This window comes from Triturus cristatus, chromosome 3_2 (assembly GCF_964204655.1).
Source record: "Triturus cristatus chromosome 3_2, aTriCri1.1, whole genome shotgun sequence".
Classification (NCBI taxonomy): domain Eukaryota; kingdom Metazoa; phylum Chordata; class Amphibia; order Caudata; family Salamandridae; genus Triturus; species Triturus cristatus.
In genome coordinates, this window is record NC_140584.1 from 350,386,776 (window position 1) to 350,404,210 (window position 17,435).

General features: G+C 48.2%; 1 protein-coding gene across 1 annotated transcript in view; it reads left to right on the forward strand.

The window, feature by feature from the left end:
- MYOM3 (myomesin 3) overlaps positions 1-17,435 on the forward strand; it is a 508,088-nt gene that overhangs the window by 200,486 nt on the left and 290,167 nt on the right. Inside the window, exon 7 of the mRNA XM_085647857.1 lies at positions 826-914. Coding sequence (XP_085503983.1) covers positions 826-914 — 89 coding nt within the window. The remainder of the gene's footprint in view (positions 1-825; positions 915-17,435) is intronic.

The following is a 17,435-nucleotide window of genomic DNA, read 5'->3' on the forward strand; positions in this document are numbered from 1 at the left end:
TTTTACTGAGAAAGTATAAACCATAAGACAATCACCCCACCCGGTGTGAGCTTCGACAAGGGTTAACATTTGATTAACGGTATAGATTAGGCATACTATCAATGACAATAAGGAATGAATTGTCAACGTGTGTTTCCAAAATCACATTGTGGTCTTGAAAATATTCAAATAATTGCAATCTCTGCATTCAAGGAACCAAAAGCAGTGCAAGTTCCCTACAACAAATGGTATTCTTATTAATTCCAGAATAAATCAATCCAGTGAAGTAAATCTATTACATTGCCAAATGTTGTGCACCAGTTTTAGAGCTACAGGCAGACATGGGCTGTTTTACGTTTGCTGAGAGTAGGCTCAGGAGGGCCTAAGAAACTCCAATTAATTCAGGATAACAGTTGCCTCTTCATGAGTGTTATTTATATTGCCTGCATATACATTTACATTAATTGAATATACAGGAAACATGGAGTGGGCATGTCACTCCCCTGGGCTATACAGTGATGCTGTATGGTGATTTTTACTGAATTTGTCGACTATACGAATAAAAGCTTTAAATTGCTGAGTAAGGCAGAAGAAAATGGAGGATTTATATAGATGTATAGAGAAACAGGGAGATTTCAAAAGATAGGATATGGCTGGATATATATGGATATGTATGGGATGAGGGGGAGAAATTGTAAGAGAGATCTGTAAGAAGATGGTATGCATGAATGAACTCAAGCTGGTCACATTGTGAACTCTCTACAATTTAATCTCATGAATTTCTACTGTGTCTGAAAATGATTCCCCAACAGAGACCTAGATATTATATTTTCTCTATGTTCCTAGATGCTCCTTGGATGATTCCGCTGATTACAGCGTGGAGATAACAAACTGCTGTGGACAGGCCACGTCATTTGCTAACGTCCTTGTAAGAAGTAAGTACCTTACCATAGTACCTTTGCCGCCGGTGAGGCTTGATTTCCTCTCAGAAGCACTTCTGTTTTTTTGAATCAACATTTTTGGAAAAAACTCAAATAATTGGGTGTATTCCATGCATAGAAAGCATGTCATATTTATTCATATAAAAACTGCCATTTAGCTTAGCAGCAACCGTTTCTGTGACATATTTTTTCGACGAAAGCTTTATATAAACGCCATACATTAAATAAATCATTCGAAATTAAATGAATGCAAAGCCCGTTTACGGGCTAGGATAATTTCCAAAACAGGAAAAGTAAAAATGGCCATTTTTAATTACAGAAATTTCTATAGTATGCCGATCTTTTTTTAGCAGAAATCCATAAATGTAAAGGCAATATTTACCTTAGTACGCACTCAACCCAAAATTGAAGGTGGTTCAAATTGATTACACAATTGGAGAAACAGGAGATAACAAGTTATTTCACAAGAAATCCTAAAAAATCAAGAGACCCTAGACAATGAATCTACATTTTATTTTGTCTTTGTTTGAATATCAGTTCAAACATATACTCACAAGGAGCAGAAGTCTGGAAAATAAACTTTTTGTGGGTGGTGGATGCCCACAACCTTATGTGAGTCTGTTACAAACCCATAGTCGCTGAATGTAGGGGGGGGGTGTTGGGTGCTGCAGGACCCACAAAATAACCATGCTGAATTTCCAAAGGTGAAAGAGCAAACAAAGATGCCTTTACATTTTATTTTAAACTTGTCACATTTGCAGTGCGTTTTATTTCAGACAGAAAATTAAAAATCATAAAAGTCCACACAGCACATAAAAAATAATAGCTACCACCAGGCATAAAAACCTAGCATAGGTGGCATAAAACCTAGCATGCTATATGTCAGAATTCCTTTCAAAAGGCCATGGGTTAAGCAGGCGAAACTGGGCTCAACCGTGGGGGGCAGGGGGTTGAGGCTTTTTGCTCCTGATGGCTAAGGGCCCGACCTACTGGACCCTGAAAGCCTGGGCCACCCTTCAGTACTTGACTCTCAGTAGTAGTGCAGGACAAGCAGTCCAAGGATTCTCGAGGAGAGGTAAGTGCAAGGTTGACATCAGCCGAAAACACAACATTTGCATGTTTAGCCAGATAATTGGTTTTATAAAAAAGGTAGCATTTATATGGAAACACAAAGTGAGATAAGTCACATAACAAATAATATACAGTCTTTGTGGCTTTCAAAATCAATGTGCTTCAGCACCGTAGCCCTATAGTCATAGCAAGTTCCCCAGGTACTCTGCGACTTGGTGATCTGCCTTACTCGCTGGTCTCGTTATACAGAAGTCCCGGAAGCACGTCAGCAGCCTGGAGCTGTCTGATAACTCTGCTCATGGTTGACGTGAGCAGGTGCCAGTGATGAGTGGTTGTCTCAATGTTGAAGGCAAGGCAACTGGACATCACCATCGCTCTTCTGGTGTTCCTTGTGAGAAATCGGGATGATGGTTGAAAGGGGGTGTGAGCCCTTCACAAGCAACAACTACAATCTTTGTCAGGGTGAACTATCAAAGTCACTAAATTAAACTGTCCTTAATCCCCTGATAGCTTAGAACAAAAGCAATCAGGCTTAACTTAGAGGAAATGTGTCAAGTATTTATGCAGCACACAAACCGTAATAAAGTAAAAACATAACACAAGACAAATTCCAAACCAAGTTAGAAAAATAGAGTAAAATGTAATACATTATGTGACATCAAAACATTTAAAAAATCTATTCAGTAGATCTAGAGAATCTGCAATTTCAAACATTTAAGTAAGTATAACGCCTGAAAGCATATAGTCCACTCGCGGTGATCTGGTCATGCGAGTCTGGGTGAAAGTCACAAGTTCTGGCCACCATGATGGAGCATGAGCTGGATACAGGAACCAGTAAAGTCTTGCTGAAAATGTTATCTTCTAAAGTCCAGCATGAAGAGTCCAGTTTGTAGTGGAGGGGCTCTTGAGGAGCAGGGAGAGCATTGAGCATGGTCGTTGCTTTAGCGGGCAAAGTGGGCCGGTCATCACTGCAGCATGAAGATCCTTTCAGGCATCGTGGATGGTGTTTGCTGGAGCTTCTCATTGGCGGTCATCGCAGGATGTTTATGCTGCATCGCTAAGTGCAGATCTCATGTTGTCAGTTGTCACTGGTAGTCGCTGTAGTGTGAAGATGCAGGTTCATTAGTTTTGCTTTGGCAGTCAGTGCGGTTGACAAGATCTTGACGCTAACGGGCCAATTCACAGTTGAAAAGAGCCCAAAACATAAGGATTTCTCCTTTTCTTCTAAGAGGAGTCAACGGTGCCACCCCAAGGGTGCAGGACCTTAGAGGCACCTCCTAGGGATCATGAACTCGCTGCAGCAGAGGCCAGCAGGGCTCAGGCAGGCCTAGTTGCAGGTCCAAGTAAATTAAATGTGCCAATTGGGAGAAAGAGAATTGTATCATGCTTAAAGAAGAGCACAAGCACGTTAGCACTGGTAAAGTTTGCAGAGTCAGTCAGACAATTGTTCTTTATTCAGCTTATCTAAAGCCATAAAAGCACAGAATAAAACAGTACAGTCATAAAACTGCATTAAAAAACATGGTTAAAAATGAGTCGGTTCCATTTCATAGGACCACAAAAGTTCAGATATCAAAAAAGTACATCACACAGCCACTTATAGGTTTCTTATCCTTATTGCACAGTGAACAAAGTTTAACACTGCTATATAGAGATCTAACTCACACAGTTTTTGCAAATAAAACAACGCTTCTCTATGAAACCGAATGTTGGATGAACAAAGAATTGGTCTCAGTAAGCACTTCCGGGGTTGAGAATATAACTGATAAAAGAGAGAAGAGTGTGTGGTGATTTGCTCTGAGGATTCATCACAAGGGTAATTTGGCAAGGTTATACTGCAGTCAACATCCTTGAGAACGGCTACTAATAAATGAAGAAAATTAAAACAAAACCTAGTAAGCAAGAACCTACTTTTTGCATCAAAGATTGAAATCATTAAAAATTCGCAATCCAGCAACGTTTTGATGGACTTATATTTGGCACTACTGCTTAATTTGTCAAAACGTGCCTCCTGGAGGCTACATTGTCTTTCCCTGCATGCCTCTTTCACCAAGGACATCACAATTGGGTTTCTATCTCTCAGTTTGAGGTATAGATCTGCAACACCCAGATCCATAAACCTCCCTTTAAATTTATTGATACAGGAGATTGCCAAAGCAAGATCTAGTGAAAGGCAATATTCCAGTACATCTTTTGAAAGTGAAGACACATTTTTCCCCCAAATTATTCCCCAGAGTAAAAGAGGATCCAACTTAATCCTGTCCTCCAGGGGGAACAGACCCACTTTGGATTGGCAGATAAAAGAGGGGGTGGCTTGGGGAACTACAAGAAGTCTTCTTAGGAACATGTTCTAGACCTTCTCTAGTGGGCCAGCACTTTTATTATGCCCTAGCTTGTGTGCAAAGGTGATTATCGCCTTCACAGCTCTTTGGCACTAGTTAGCCCTATTGGATGTAAAATAGACTGTGACAAGTTAAATTATAGTCAAGAGGGATGCCTAATAATTAAAAGTCTTGGCCTTTTGAATTTCTGTACCACCCAGTTAGAACGTTTGAGTTTTAACATTTTTTGGACCTATACTTATAGTGAAGGATTGACTGAGATTGGTTAGTAAATCAAGCCCCCTCACCATAAAACTGTAAAAAATAGTCTAAAAGACATTGTCCTAGGAAGCGTGTTTCCGGTCCAGGGAAGACTTGGCTTGGCAGTTCGGGCTGGACTGTTCCCATGAGGCACAGGGTCAGACTGATTTGCATATGGCCATGTCTGAACTGGGGTGGCAGAGTGGGCTAAAGAACGGTGATGGATTAAACCCAGATCAGTTGACTGGGGGTGAGTGCTTGCAATGTTCAACACTACGTCCATCATTTCCTTTGGTTTTTGCTAAAAGACATTGTAAACCACAATGTTTTTGAGATAAGGGCAACATCATTGACATACAATACAACAGACAGGGCCCTTGACATCACTTTGGAGAGATCATTCCCTACTTTGCACAAGCTCAATTCAAGGTTGTTGATGTAAATAAGAAACAATAAGGGGGACATCATGCACCCCTGTCTGACCCAACAGGAGGAATTAATTTCAGCAGAGAATTTGCCCTCATACCAAACCTGACCCTGATTTGACAATCCCAGAGCATCCTCTGCAACAAGCTAATGATGGCTAGATCATGTCCCATCCTTGCCAGTATCTCCCAGATCTTAGATCTGTTAACTGTGTCAAAGGCCGAGAAGAGTCAAATGCAAAAACAACAGTTGATGGACAGAATGCAGAACAATGTCATACATTCACCCCAGTACAGAGATATGGGCCTAAATCCATCGTTTTTTTTGCTCACCATGCCATTCCAGTTTGAACCCAGCCATATGCAAATCAGTTTTGACCCTGTGCCCTATGGGAACAGTCCAGCCCGAACTGCCAAGCCAGGTCCTCCCTGGACTGGAACCAAGTATCCTAGGACTGGATTCGGGGTTTCACTCCTCTTCAGCCAGGATAGCTTGATTCCAGTGGCATGGAGAGCACGGGACTCACGTCTGAGCATACCTGCCCCACTCGGGGTGACAAATGCAAAAACAACAGTTGATGGACAGAATGCAGAACAATGTCATACATTCACCCCAGTACAGAGATCTGGGCCTAAATCCATCGTTTTTTTGCTCACCATGCCATTCCAGTTTGAACCCAGCCATATGCAAATCAGTCTTGACCCTGTGCCCCATGGGAACAGTCCAGCCCGAACTGCCAAGCCAGGTCCTCCCTGGACTGGAACCAAGCATCCTAGGACCGGTTTCGGGGTTTCACCCCTCTTCAGCCAGGATATCTTGATTCCAGTGGCATGGAGAGCACAGGACTCACGGCTGAGCATACCCGTCCCACTCGGGGTGACAAATGCAAAAACAACAGTTGATGGACAGAATGCAGAACAATTTCATACATTCACCTCAGTACAGAGATCTGGGCCTAAATCCATCGTTTTTTTGCTCACCATGCCATTCCAGTTTGAACCCAGCCATATGGAAATCAGTCTTGACCCTGTGCCCCATGGGAACAGTCCAGCCCAAACTTCCAAGCCAGGTCCTCCCTGGACTGGAACAAAGCATCCTAGGACCGGTTTCGGGGTTTCACCCCTCTTCAGCCAGGTTAGCTTGATTCCAGTGGCATGGAGTGCACGGGACTCACGTCTGAGCATACCCGTCCCACTCGGGGTGACAAATGCATAAACAACAGTTGATGGACAGAATGCAGAACAATGTCATACATTCACCCCAGTACAGAGATCTGGGCCTAAATCCATAGTTTTTTTGCTCACCATGCCATTCCAGTTTGAACCCAGCCATATGCAAATCAGTCTTGACCCTGTGCCCCATGGGAACAGTCCAGCCCAAACTGCCAAGCCAGGTCCTCCCTGGACTGGAACCAAGCATCCTAGGACTGGTTTCTGGGTTTCATCCCTCTTCAGCCAGGATAGCTTGATTCCAGTGGCATGGAGAGCACGGGACTCACGTCTGAGCATACCCGTCCCACTCGGGGTGACAAATGCAAAAACAACAGTTGATGGACAGAATGCAGAACAATGTCATACATTCACCCCAGTACAGAGATCTGAGTCTAAATCCATCGTTTTTTTGCTCACCATGCCATTCCAGTTTGAACCCAGCCATATGCAAATCAGTCTTCACCCTGTGCCCCATGGGAAGAGTCCAGCCCGAACTGCCAAGCCAGGTCCTCCCTGGACTGGAACCAAGCATCCTAGGACCGGTTTCGGAGTTTCACCCCTCTTCAGCCAGGATAGCTTGATTCCAGTGACATGGAGAGCACGGGACTCATGTCTGAGCATACCCGTCCCACTCAGGGTGACAAATGCAAAAACATCAGTTGATGGACAGAATGCAGAACAATGTCATACATTCACCCCAGTACAGAGATCTGGGCCTAAATCCATCGTTTTTTTGCTCACCATGCCATTCCAGTTTGAACCCAGCCATATGCAAATCAGTCTTGACCCTGTGCCCCATGAGAACAGTCCAACCCGAACTGCCAAGCCAGGTCCTCCCTGGACGGAAACAAAGCATCCTAGGACCCGTTTCGGGGTTTCACCCCTCTTCAGCCAGGATAGCTTGATTCCAGTGGCATGGAGAGCACGGGACTCACGTCTGAGCATACCCGTCCCACTCGGGGTGACAAATGCAAAAACAACAGTTGATGGACAGAATGCAGAACAATGTCATACATTCACCCCAGTACAGAGATCTCGGCCTAAATCCATCGTTTTTTGCTCACCATGCCATTCCAGTTTGAACCCAGCCATATGCAAATCAGTCTTGACCCTGTGCCCCATGGGAACAGTCCAGCCCGAACTGCGAAGCCAGGTCCTCCCTGGACTGGAACCATGCATCCTAGGACCGGTTTCGGGGTTTCAACCCTCTTCAGCCAGGATAGCTTGATTCCAGTGGCATGGAGAGGATGGCACTCACGGCTGAGCATACCCGTCCCACTCGGGGTGACAAATGCAAAAACAACAGTTGATGGACAGAATGCAGAACAATGTCATACATTCATCCCAGTACAGAGATCTGGGCCTAAATCCATCGTTTTTTTGCTCACCATGCCATTCCAGTTTGAACCCAGCCATATGCAAATCAGTCTTGACCCTGTGCCCCATGGGAACAGTCCAGCCCGAACTGCCAAGCCAGGTCCTCCCTGGCCTGGAACCAAGCATCCTAGGACCGGTTTCAGGGTTTCACCTCTATTCAGCCAGGATAGCTTGATTCCAGTGGCATGGAGAGCACGGGACTCACGTCTGAGCATACCCGTCCCACTTGGGGTGACAAATGCAAAAACAACAGTTGATGGACAGAATGCAGAACAATGTCATACATTCACCCCAGTACAGAGATCTGGGCCTAAATCCATCGTTTTTTTACTCACCATGACATTCCAGTTTGAACCTAGCCATATGCAAATCAGTCTTGACCCTGTGCCCCATGGGAACAGTCCAGCCCGAACTGCCAAACCAGGTCCTCCCTGGACTGGAACCAAGCATCCTAGGACCGGTTTCGGGGTTTGACCCCTCTTCAGCCAGGATAGCTTGATTCCAGTGGCATGGAGAGCACGGGGCTCACGTCTGAGCATACCCATCCCACTCGGGGTGACAAATTTAAAAACAACAGTTGATGGACAGAATGCAGAACAATGTCATACATTCATCCCAGTACAGAGATCTGGGCCTAAATCCATCGTTTTTTGCTCACCATGCCATTCCAGTTTGAACCCAGCCATATGCAAATCAGTCTTGACCCTGTGCCCCATGGGAACAGTCCAGCCCGAACTGCCAAGCCAGGTCCTCCCTGGCCTGGAACCAAGCATCCTAGGACCGGTTTCAGGGTTTCACCTCTCTTCAGCCAGGATAGCTTGATTCCAGTGGCATGGAGAGCACGGGACTCACGTCTGAGCATACCCGTCCCACTCGGGGTGACAAATGCAAAAACAACAGTTGATGGACAGAATGCAGAACAATGTCATACATTCATCCCAGTACAGAGATCTGGGCCTAAATCCATCGTTTTTTTGCTCACCATGCCATTCCAGTTTGAACCCAGCCATATGCAAAACAGTCTTGACCCTGTGCCCCATGGGAACAGTCCAGCCCGAACTGCCAAGCCAGGTCCACCCTGGACTGGAACCAAGCATCCTAGGACCAGTTTCGGGGTTTCACCCCTCTTCAGCCAGGATAGCTTGATTCCAGTGGCATGGAGAGCACGGGACTCACGTCTGAGCATACCCGTCCCACTTGGGGTGACAAATGCAAAAACAACAGTTGATGGACAGAATGCAGAACAATGTCATACATTCACCCCAGTACAGAGATCTGGGCCTAAATCCATCGTTTATTTACCCACCATGACATTCCAGTTTGAACCCAGCCATATGCAAATCAGTCTTGACCCTGTGCGCCATGGCAACAGTCCAGCCCGAACTGCCAAACCAGGTCCTCCCTGGACTGGAACCAAGCATCCTAGGACTGGTTTCGGGGTTTGACCCCTCTTCAGCCAGGATAGCTTGATTCCAGTGGCATGGAGAGCACGGGACTCACGTCTGAGCATACCCGTCCCACTCAGGGTGACAAATGCAAAAACAACAGTTGATGGACAGAATGCAGAACAATGTCATACATTCACCCCAGTACAGAGATCTGGGCCTAAATCCATTGTTTTTTTGCTCACCATGCCATTCCAGTTTGAACCCAGCCATATGCAAATCAGTCTTGACCCTGTGCCCCATGGGAACAGTCCAGCCCGAACTGCCAAGCCAGGTCCTCCCTGGACTGGAACCAAGCATCCTAGGACCGGTTTCGGGGTTTCACCCCTCTTCAGCCAGGATAGCTTGATTCCAGTGGCATGGAGAGCACGGGACTCACGTCTGATCATACCAGTCCCACTCGGGGTGACAAATGCAAAAACAACAGTTGATGGACAGAATGCAGAACAATGTCATACATTCACCCCAGTACAGAGATCTGGGCCTAAATCCATCGTTTTTTGCTCACCATGCCATTCCAGTTTGAACCCAGCCATATGCAAATCAGTCTTGACCCTGTGCCCCATGGGAACAGTCCAGCCCGAACTGCCAAGCTGGGTCCTCCCTGGACTGGAACCAAGCATCCTAGGACCGGTTTCGGGGTTTCACCCCTCTTCGGCCAGGATAGCTTGATGCCAGTGGCATGGAGAGCATGGCACTCACGGCTGAGCATACCCGTCCCACTCGGGTGACAAATGCAAAAACAACAGTTGATGGACAGAATGCAGAACAATGTCATACATTCATCCCAGTACAGAGATCTGGGCCTAAATCCATTGTTTTTTTGCTCACCATGCCATTCCAGTTTGAACCCAGCCATATGCAAATCAGTCTTGACCCTGTGCCCCATGGGAACAGTCCAGCCCGAACTGCCAAGCCAGGTCCTCCCTGGCCTGGAACGAAGCATCCTAGGACCGGTTTCAGGGTTTCACCTCTCTTCAGCCAGGATAGCTTGATTCCAGTGGCATGGAGAGCACGGGACTCACGTCTGAGCATACCCGTCCCACTTGGGGTGACAAATGCAAAAACAACAGTTGATGGACAGAATGCAGAACAATGTCATACATTCACCCCAGTACAGAGATCTGGGCCTAAATCCATCGTTTTTTTACTCACCATGACATTCCAGTTTGAACCCAGCCATATGCAAATCAGTCTTGACCCTGTGCCCCATGGGAACAGTCCAGCCCGAACTGCCAAACCAGGTCCTCCCTGGACTGGAACCAAGCATCCTAGGACCTGTTTCGGGGTTTGACCCCTCTTCAGCCAGGATAGCTTGATTCCAGTGGCATGGAGAGCACGGGACTCACGTCTGAGCATACCCGTCCCACTCGGGGTGACAAATGCAAAAACAACAGTTGATGGACAGAATGCAGAACAATGTCATACATTCATCCCAGTACAGAGATCTGGGCCTAAATCCATCGTTTTTTTGCTCACCATGCCATTCCAGTTTGAACCCAGCCATATGCAAATCAGTCTTGACCCTGTGCCCCATGGGAACAGTCCAGCCCGAACTGCCAAGCCAGGTCCTCCCTGGCCTGGAACCATGCATCCTAGGACCGGTTTCGGGGTTTCACCCCTCTTCAGCCAGGATAGCTTGATTCCAGTGGCATGGAGAGCATGGCACTCACGGCTGAGCATACCAGTCCCACTCGGGGTGACAAATGCAAAAACAACAGTTGATGGACAGAATGCAGAACAATGTCATACATTCATCCCAGTACAGAGATCTGGGCCTAAATCCATCGTTTTTTTGCTCACCATGCCATTCCAGTTTGAACCCAGCCATATGCAAAACAGTCTTGACCCTGTGCCCCATGGGAACAGTCTAGCCCGAACTGCCAAGCCAGGTCCACCCTGGACTGGAACCAAGCATCCTAGGACCAGTTTCGGGGTTTCACCCCTCTTCAGCCAGGATAGCTTGATTCCAGTGGCATGGAGAGCACGGGACTCACGTCTGAGCATACCCGTCCCACTTGGGGTGACAAATGCAAAAACAACAGTTGATGGACAGAATGCAGAACAATGTCATACATTCACCCCAGTACAGAGATCTGGGCCTAAATCCATCGTTTATTTACCCACCATGCCATTCCAGTTTGAACCCAGCCATATGCAAATCAGTCTTGACCCTGTGCCCCATGGGAACAGTCCAGCCCAAACTGCCAAGCCAGGTCCTCCCTGGACTGGAACCAAGCATCCTAGGACTGGTTTCTGGGTTTCATCCCTCTTCAGCCAGGATAGCTTGATTCCAGTGGCATGGAGAGCACGGGACTCACGTCTGAGCATACCCGTCCCACTCGGGGTGACAAATGCAAAAACAACAGTTGATGGACAGAATGCAGAACAATGTCATACATTCACCCCAGTACAGAGATCTGAGTCTAAATCCATCGTTTTTTTGCTCACCATGCCATTCCAGTTTGAACCCAGCCATATGCAAATCAGTCTTCACCCTGTGCCCCATGGGAAGAGTCCAGCCCGAACTGCCAAGCCAGGTCCTCCCTGGACTGGAACCAAGCATCCTAGGACCGGTTTCGGAGTTTCACCCCTCTTCAGCCAGGATAGCTTGATTCCAGTGACATGGAGAGCACGGGACTCATGTCTGAGCATACCCGTCCCACTCAGGGTGACAAATGCAAAAACATCAGTTGATGGACAGAATGCAGAACAATGTCATACATTCACCCCAGTACAGAGATCTGGGCCTAAATCCATCGTTTTTTTGCTCACCATGCCATTCCAGTTTGAACCCAGCCATATGCAAATCAGTCTTGACCCTGTGCCCCATGGGAACAGTCCAACCCGAACTGCCAAGCCAGGTCCTCCCTGGACGGAAACAAAGCATCCTAGGACCCGTTTCGGGGTTTCACCCCTCTTCAGCCAGGATAGCTTGATTCCAGTGGCATGGAGAGCACGGGACTCACGTCTGAGCATACCCGTCCCACTCGGGGTGACAAATGCAAAAACAACAGTTGATGGACAGAATGCAGAACAATGTCATACATTCACCCCAGTACAGAGATCTCGGCCTAAATCCATCGTTTTTTGCTCACCATGCCATTCCAGTTTGAACCCAGCCATATGCAAATCAGTCTTGACCCTGTGCCCCATGGGAACAGTCCAGCCCGAACTGCGAAGCCAGGTCCTCCCTGGACTGGAACCATGCATCCTAGGACCGGTTTCGGGGTTTCAACCCTCTTCAGCCACGATAGCTTGATTCCAGTGGCATGGAGAGCATGGCACTCACGGCTGAGCATACCCGTCCCACTCGGGGTGACAAATGCAAAAACAACAGTTGATGGACAGAATGCAGAACAATGTCATACATTCATCCCAGTACAGAGATCTGGGCCTAAATCCATCGTTTTTTTGCTCACCATGCCATTCCAGTTTGAACCCAGCCATATGCAAATCAGTCTTGACCCTGTGCCCCATGGGAACAGTCCAGCCCGAACTGCCAAGCCAGGTCCTCCCTGGCCTGGAACCAAGCATCCTAGGACCGGTTTCAGGGTTTCACCTCTATTCAGCCAGGATAGCTTGATTCCAGTGGCATGGAGAGCACGGGACTCACGTCTGAGCATACCCGTCCCACTTGGGGTGACAAATGCAAAAACAACAGTTGATGGACAGAATGCAGAACAATGTCATACATTCACCCCAGTACAGAGATCTGGGCCTAAATCCATCGTTTTTTTACTCACCATGACATTCCAGTTTGAACCTAGCCATATGCAAATCAGTCTTGACCCTGTGCCCCATGGGAACAGTCCAGCCCGAACTGCCAAACCAGGTCCTCCCTGGACTGGAACCAAGCATCCTAGGACCGGTTTCGGGGTTTGACCCCTCTTCAGCCAGGATAGCTTGATTCCAGTGGCATGGAGAGCACGGGGCTCACGTCTGAGCATACCCGTCCCACTCGGGGTGACAAATTTAAAAACAACAGTTGATGGACAGAATGCAGAACAATGTCATACATTCATCCCAGTACAGAGATCTGGGCCTAAATCCATCGTTTTTTTGCTCACCATGCCATTCCAGTTTGAACCCAGCCATATGCAAATCAGTCTTGACCCTGTGCCCCATGGGAACAGTCCAGCCCGAACTGCCAAGCCAGGTCCTCCCTGGCCTGGAACCAAGCATCCTAGGACCGGTTTCAGGGTTTCACCTCTCTTCAGCCAGGATAGCTTGATTCCAGTGGCATGGAGAGCACGGGACTCACGTCTGAGCATACCCGTCCCACTCGGGGTGACAAATGCAAAAACAACAGTTGATGGACAGAATGCAGAACAATGTCATACATTCATCCCAGTACAGAGATCTGGGCCTAAATCCATCGTTTTTTTGCTCACCATGCCATTCCAGTTTGAACCCAGCCATATGCAAAACAGTCTTGACCCTGTGCCCCATGGGAACAGTCCAGCCCGAACTGCCAAGCCAGGTCCACCCTGGACTTGAACCAAGCATCCTAGGACCAGTTTCGGGGTTTCACCCCTCTTCAGCCAGGATAGCTTGATTCCAGTGGCATGGAGAGCACGGGACTCACGTCTGAGCATACCCGTCCCACTTGGGGTGACAAATGCAAAAACAACAGTTGATGGACAGAATGCAGAACAATGTCATACATTCACCCCAGTACAGAGATCTGGGCCTAAATCCATCGTTTATTTACCCACCATGACATTCCAGTTTGAACCCAGCCATATGCAAATCAGTCTTGACCCTGTGCGCCATGGCAACAGTCCAGCCCGAACTGCCAAACCAGGTCCTCCCTGGACTGGAACCAAGCATCCTAGGACCGGTTTCGGGGTTTGACCCCTCTTCAGCCAGGATAGCTTGATTCCAGTGGCATGGAGAGCACGGGACTCACGTCTGAGCATACCCGTCCCACTCAGGGTGACAAATGCAAAAACAACAGTTGATGGACAGAATGCAGAACAATGTCATACATTCACCCCAGTACAGAGATCTGGGCCTAAATCCATTGTTTTTTTGCTCACCATGCCATTCCAGTTTGAACCCAGCCATATGCAAATCAGTCTTGACCCTGTGCCCCATGGGAACAGTCCAGCCCGAACTGCCAAGCCAGGTCCTCCCTGGACTGGAACCAAGCATCCTAGGACCGGTTTCGGGGTTTCACCCCTCTTCAGCCAGGATAGCTTGATTCCAGTGGCATGGAGAGCACGGGACTCACGTCTGATCATACCAGTCCCACTCGGGGTGACAAATGCAAAAACAACAGTTGATGGACAGAATGCAGAACAATGTCATACATTCACCCCAGTACAGAGATCTGGGCCTAAATCCATCGTTTTTTGCTCACCATGCCATTCCAGTTTGAACCCAGCCATATGCAAATCAGTCTTGACCCTGTGCCCCATGGGAACAGTCCAGCCCGAACTGCGAAGCCAGGTCCTCCCTGGACTGGAACCATGCATCCTAGGACCGGTTTCGGGGTTTCAACCCTCTTCAGCCAGGATAGCTTGATTCCAGTGGCATGGAGAGCATGGCACTCACGGCTGAGCATACCCGTCCCACTCGGGGTGACAAATGCAAAAACAACAGTTGATGGACAGAATGCAGAACAATGTCATACATTCATCCCAGTACAGAGATCTGGGCCTAAATCCATCGTTTTTTTGCTCACCATGCCATTCCAGTTTGAACCCAGCCATATGCAAATCAGTCTTGACCCTGTGCCCCATGGGAACAGTCCAGCCCGAACTGCCAAGCCAGGTCCTCCCTGGCCTGGAACCAAGCATCCTAGGACCGGTTTCAGGGTTTCACCTCTATTCAGCCAGGATAGCTTGATTCCAGTGGCATGGAGAGCACGGGACTCACGTCTGAGCATACCCGTCCCACTTGGGGTGACAAATGCAAAAACAACAGTTGATGGACAGAATGCAGAACAATGTCATACATTCACCCCAGTACAGAGATCTGGGCCTAAATCCATCGTTTTTTTACTCACCATGACATTCCAGTTTGAACCTAGCCATATGCAAATCAGTCTTGACCCTGTGCCCCATGGGAACAGTCCAGCCCGAACTGCCAAACCAGGTCCTCCCTGGACTGGAACCAAGCATCCTAGGACCGGTTTCGGGGTTTGACCCCTCTTCAGCCAGGATAGCTTGATTCCAGTGGCATGGAGAGCACGGGGCTCACGTCTGAGCATACCCGTCCCACTCGGGGTGACAAATTTAAAAACAACAGTTGATGGACAGAATGCAGAACAATGTCATACATTCATCCCAGTACAGAGATCTGGGCCTAAATCCATCGTTTTTTTGCTCACCATGCCATTCCAGTTTGAACCCAGCCATATGCAAATCAGTCTTGACCCTGTGCCCCATGGGAACAGTCCAGCCCGAACTGCCAAGCCAGGTCCTCCCTGGCCTGGAACCAAGCATCCTAGGACCGGTTTCAGGGTTTCACCTCTCTTCAGCCAGGATAGCTTGATTCCAGTGGCATGGAGAGCACGGGACTCACGTCTGAGCATACCCGTCCCACTCGGGGTGACAAATGCAAAAACAACAGTTGATGGACAGAATGCAGAACAATGTCATACATTCATCCCAGTACAGAGATCTGGGCCTAAATCCATCGTTTTTTTGCTCACCATGCCATTCCAGTTTGAACCCAGCCATATGCAAAACAGTCTTGACCCTGTGCCCCATGGGAACAGTCCAGCCCGAACTGCCAAGCCAGGTCCACCCTGGACTTGAACCAAGCATCCTAGGACCAGTTTCGGGGTTTCACCCCTCTTCAGCCAGGATAGCTTGATTCCAGTGGCATGGAGAGCACGGGACTCACGTCTGAGCATACCCGTCCCACTTGGGGTGACAAATGCAAAAACAACAGTTGATGGACAGAATGCAGAACAATGTCATACATTCACCCCAGTACAGAGATCTGGGCCTAAATCCATCGTTTATTTACCCACCATGACATTCCAGTTTGAACCCAGCCATATGCAAATCAGTCTTGACCCTGTGCGCCATGGCAACAGTCCACCCCGAACTGCCAAACCAGGTCCTCCCTGGACTGGAACCAAGCATCCTAGGACCGGTTTCGGGGTTTGACCCCTCTTCAGCCAGGATAGCTTGATTCCAGTGGCATGGAGAGCACGGGACTCACGTCTGAGCATACCCGTCCCACTCAGGGTGACAAATGCAAAAACAACAGTTGATGGACAGAATGCAGAACAATGTCATACATTCACCCCAGTACAGAGATCTGGGCCTAAATCCATTGTTTTTTTGCTCACCATGCCATTCCAGTTTGAACCCAGCCATATGCAAATCAGTCTTGACCCTGTGCCCCATGGGAACAGTCCAGCCCGAACTGCCAAGCCAGGTCCTCCCTGGACTGGAACCAAGCATCCTAGGACCGGTTTCGGGGTTTCACCCCTCTTCAGCCAGGATAGCTTGATTCCAGTGGCATGGAGAGCACGGGACTCACGTCTGATCATACCAGTCCCACTCGGGGTGACAAATGCAAAAACAACAGTTGATGGACAGAATGCAGAACAATGTCATACATTCACCCCAGTACAGAGATCTGGGCCTAAATCCATCGTTTTTTGCTCACCATGCCATTCCAGTTTGAACCCAGCCATATGCAAATCAGTCTTGACCCTGTGCCCCATGGGAACAGTCCAGCCCGAACTGCCAAGCTGGGTCCTCCCTGGACTGGAACCAAGCATCCTAGGACCGGTTTCGGGGTTTCACCCCTCTTCGGCCAGGATAGCTTGATGCCAGTGGCATGGAGAGCATGGCACTCACGGCTGAGCATACCCGTCCCACTCGGGTGACAAATGCAAAAACAACAGTTGATGGACAGAATGCAGAACAATGTCATACATTCATCCCAGTACAGAGATCTGGGCCTAAATCCATTGTTTTTTTGCTCACCATGCCATTCCAGTTTGAACCCAGCCATATGCAAATCAGTCTTGACCCTGTGCCCCATGGGAACAGTCCAGCCCGAACTGCCAAGCCAGGTCCTCCCTGGCCTGGAACGAAGCATCCTAGGACCGGTTTCAGGGTTTCACCTCTCTTCAGCCAGGATAGCTTGATTCCAGTGGCATGGAGAGCACGGGACTCACGTCTGAGCATACCCGTCCCACTTGGGGTGACAAATGCAAAAACAACAGTTGATGGACAGAATGCAGAACAATGTCATACATTCACCCCAGTACAGAGATCTGGGCCTAAATCCATCGTTTTTTTACTCACCATGACATTCCAGTTTGAACCCAGCCATATGCAAATCAGTCTTGACCCTGTGCCCCATGGGAACAGTCCAGCCCGAACTGCCAAACCAGGTCCTCCCTGGACTGGAACCAAGCATCCTAGGACC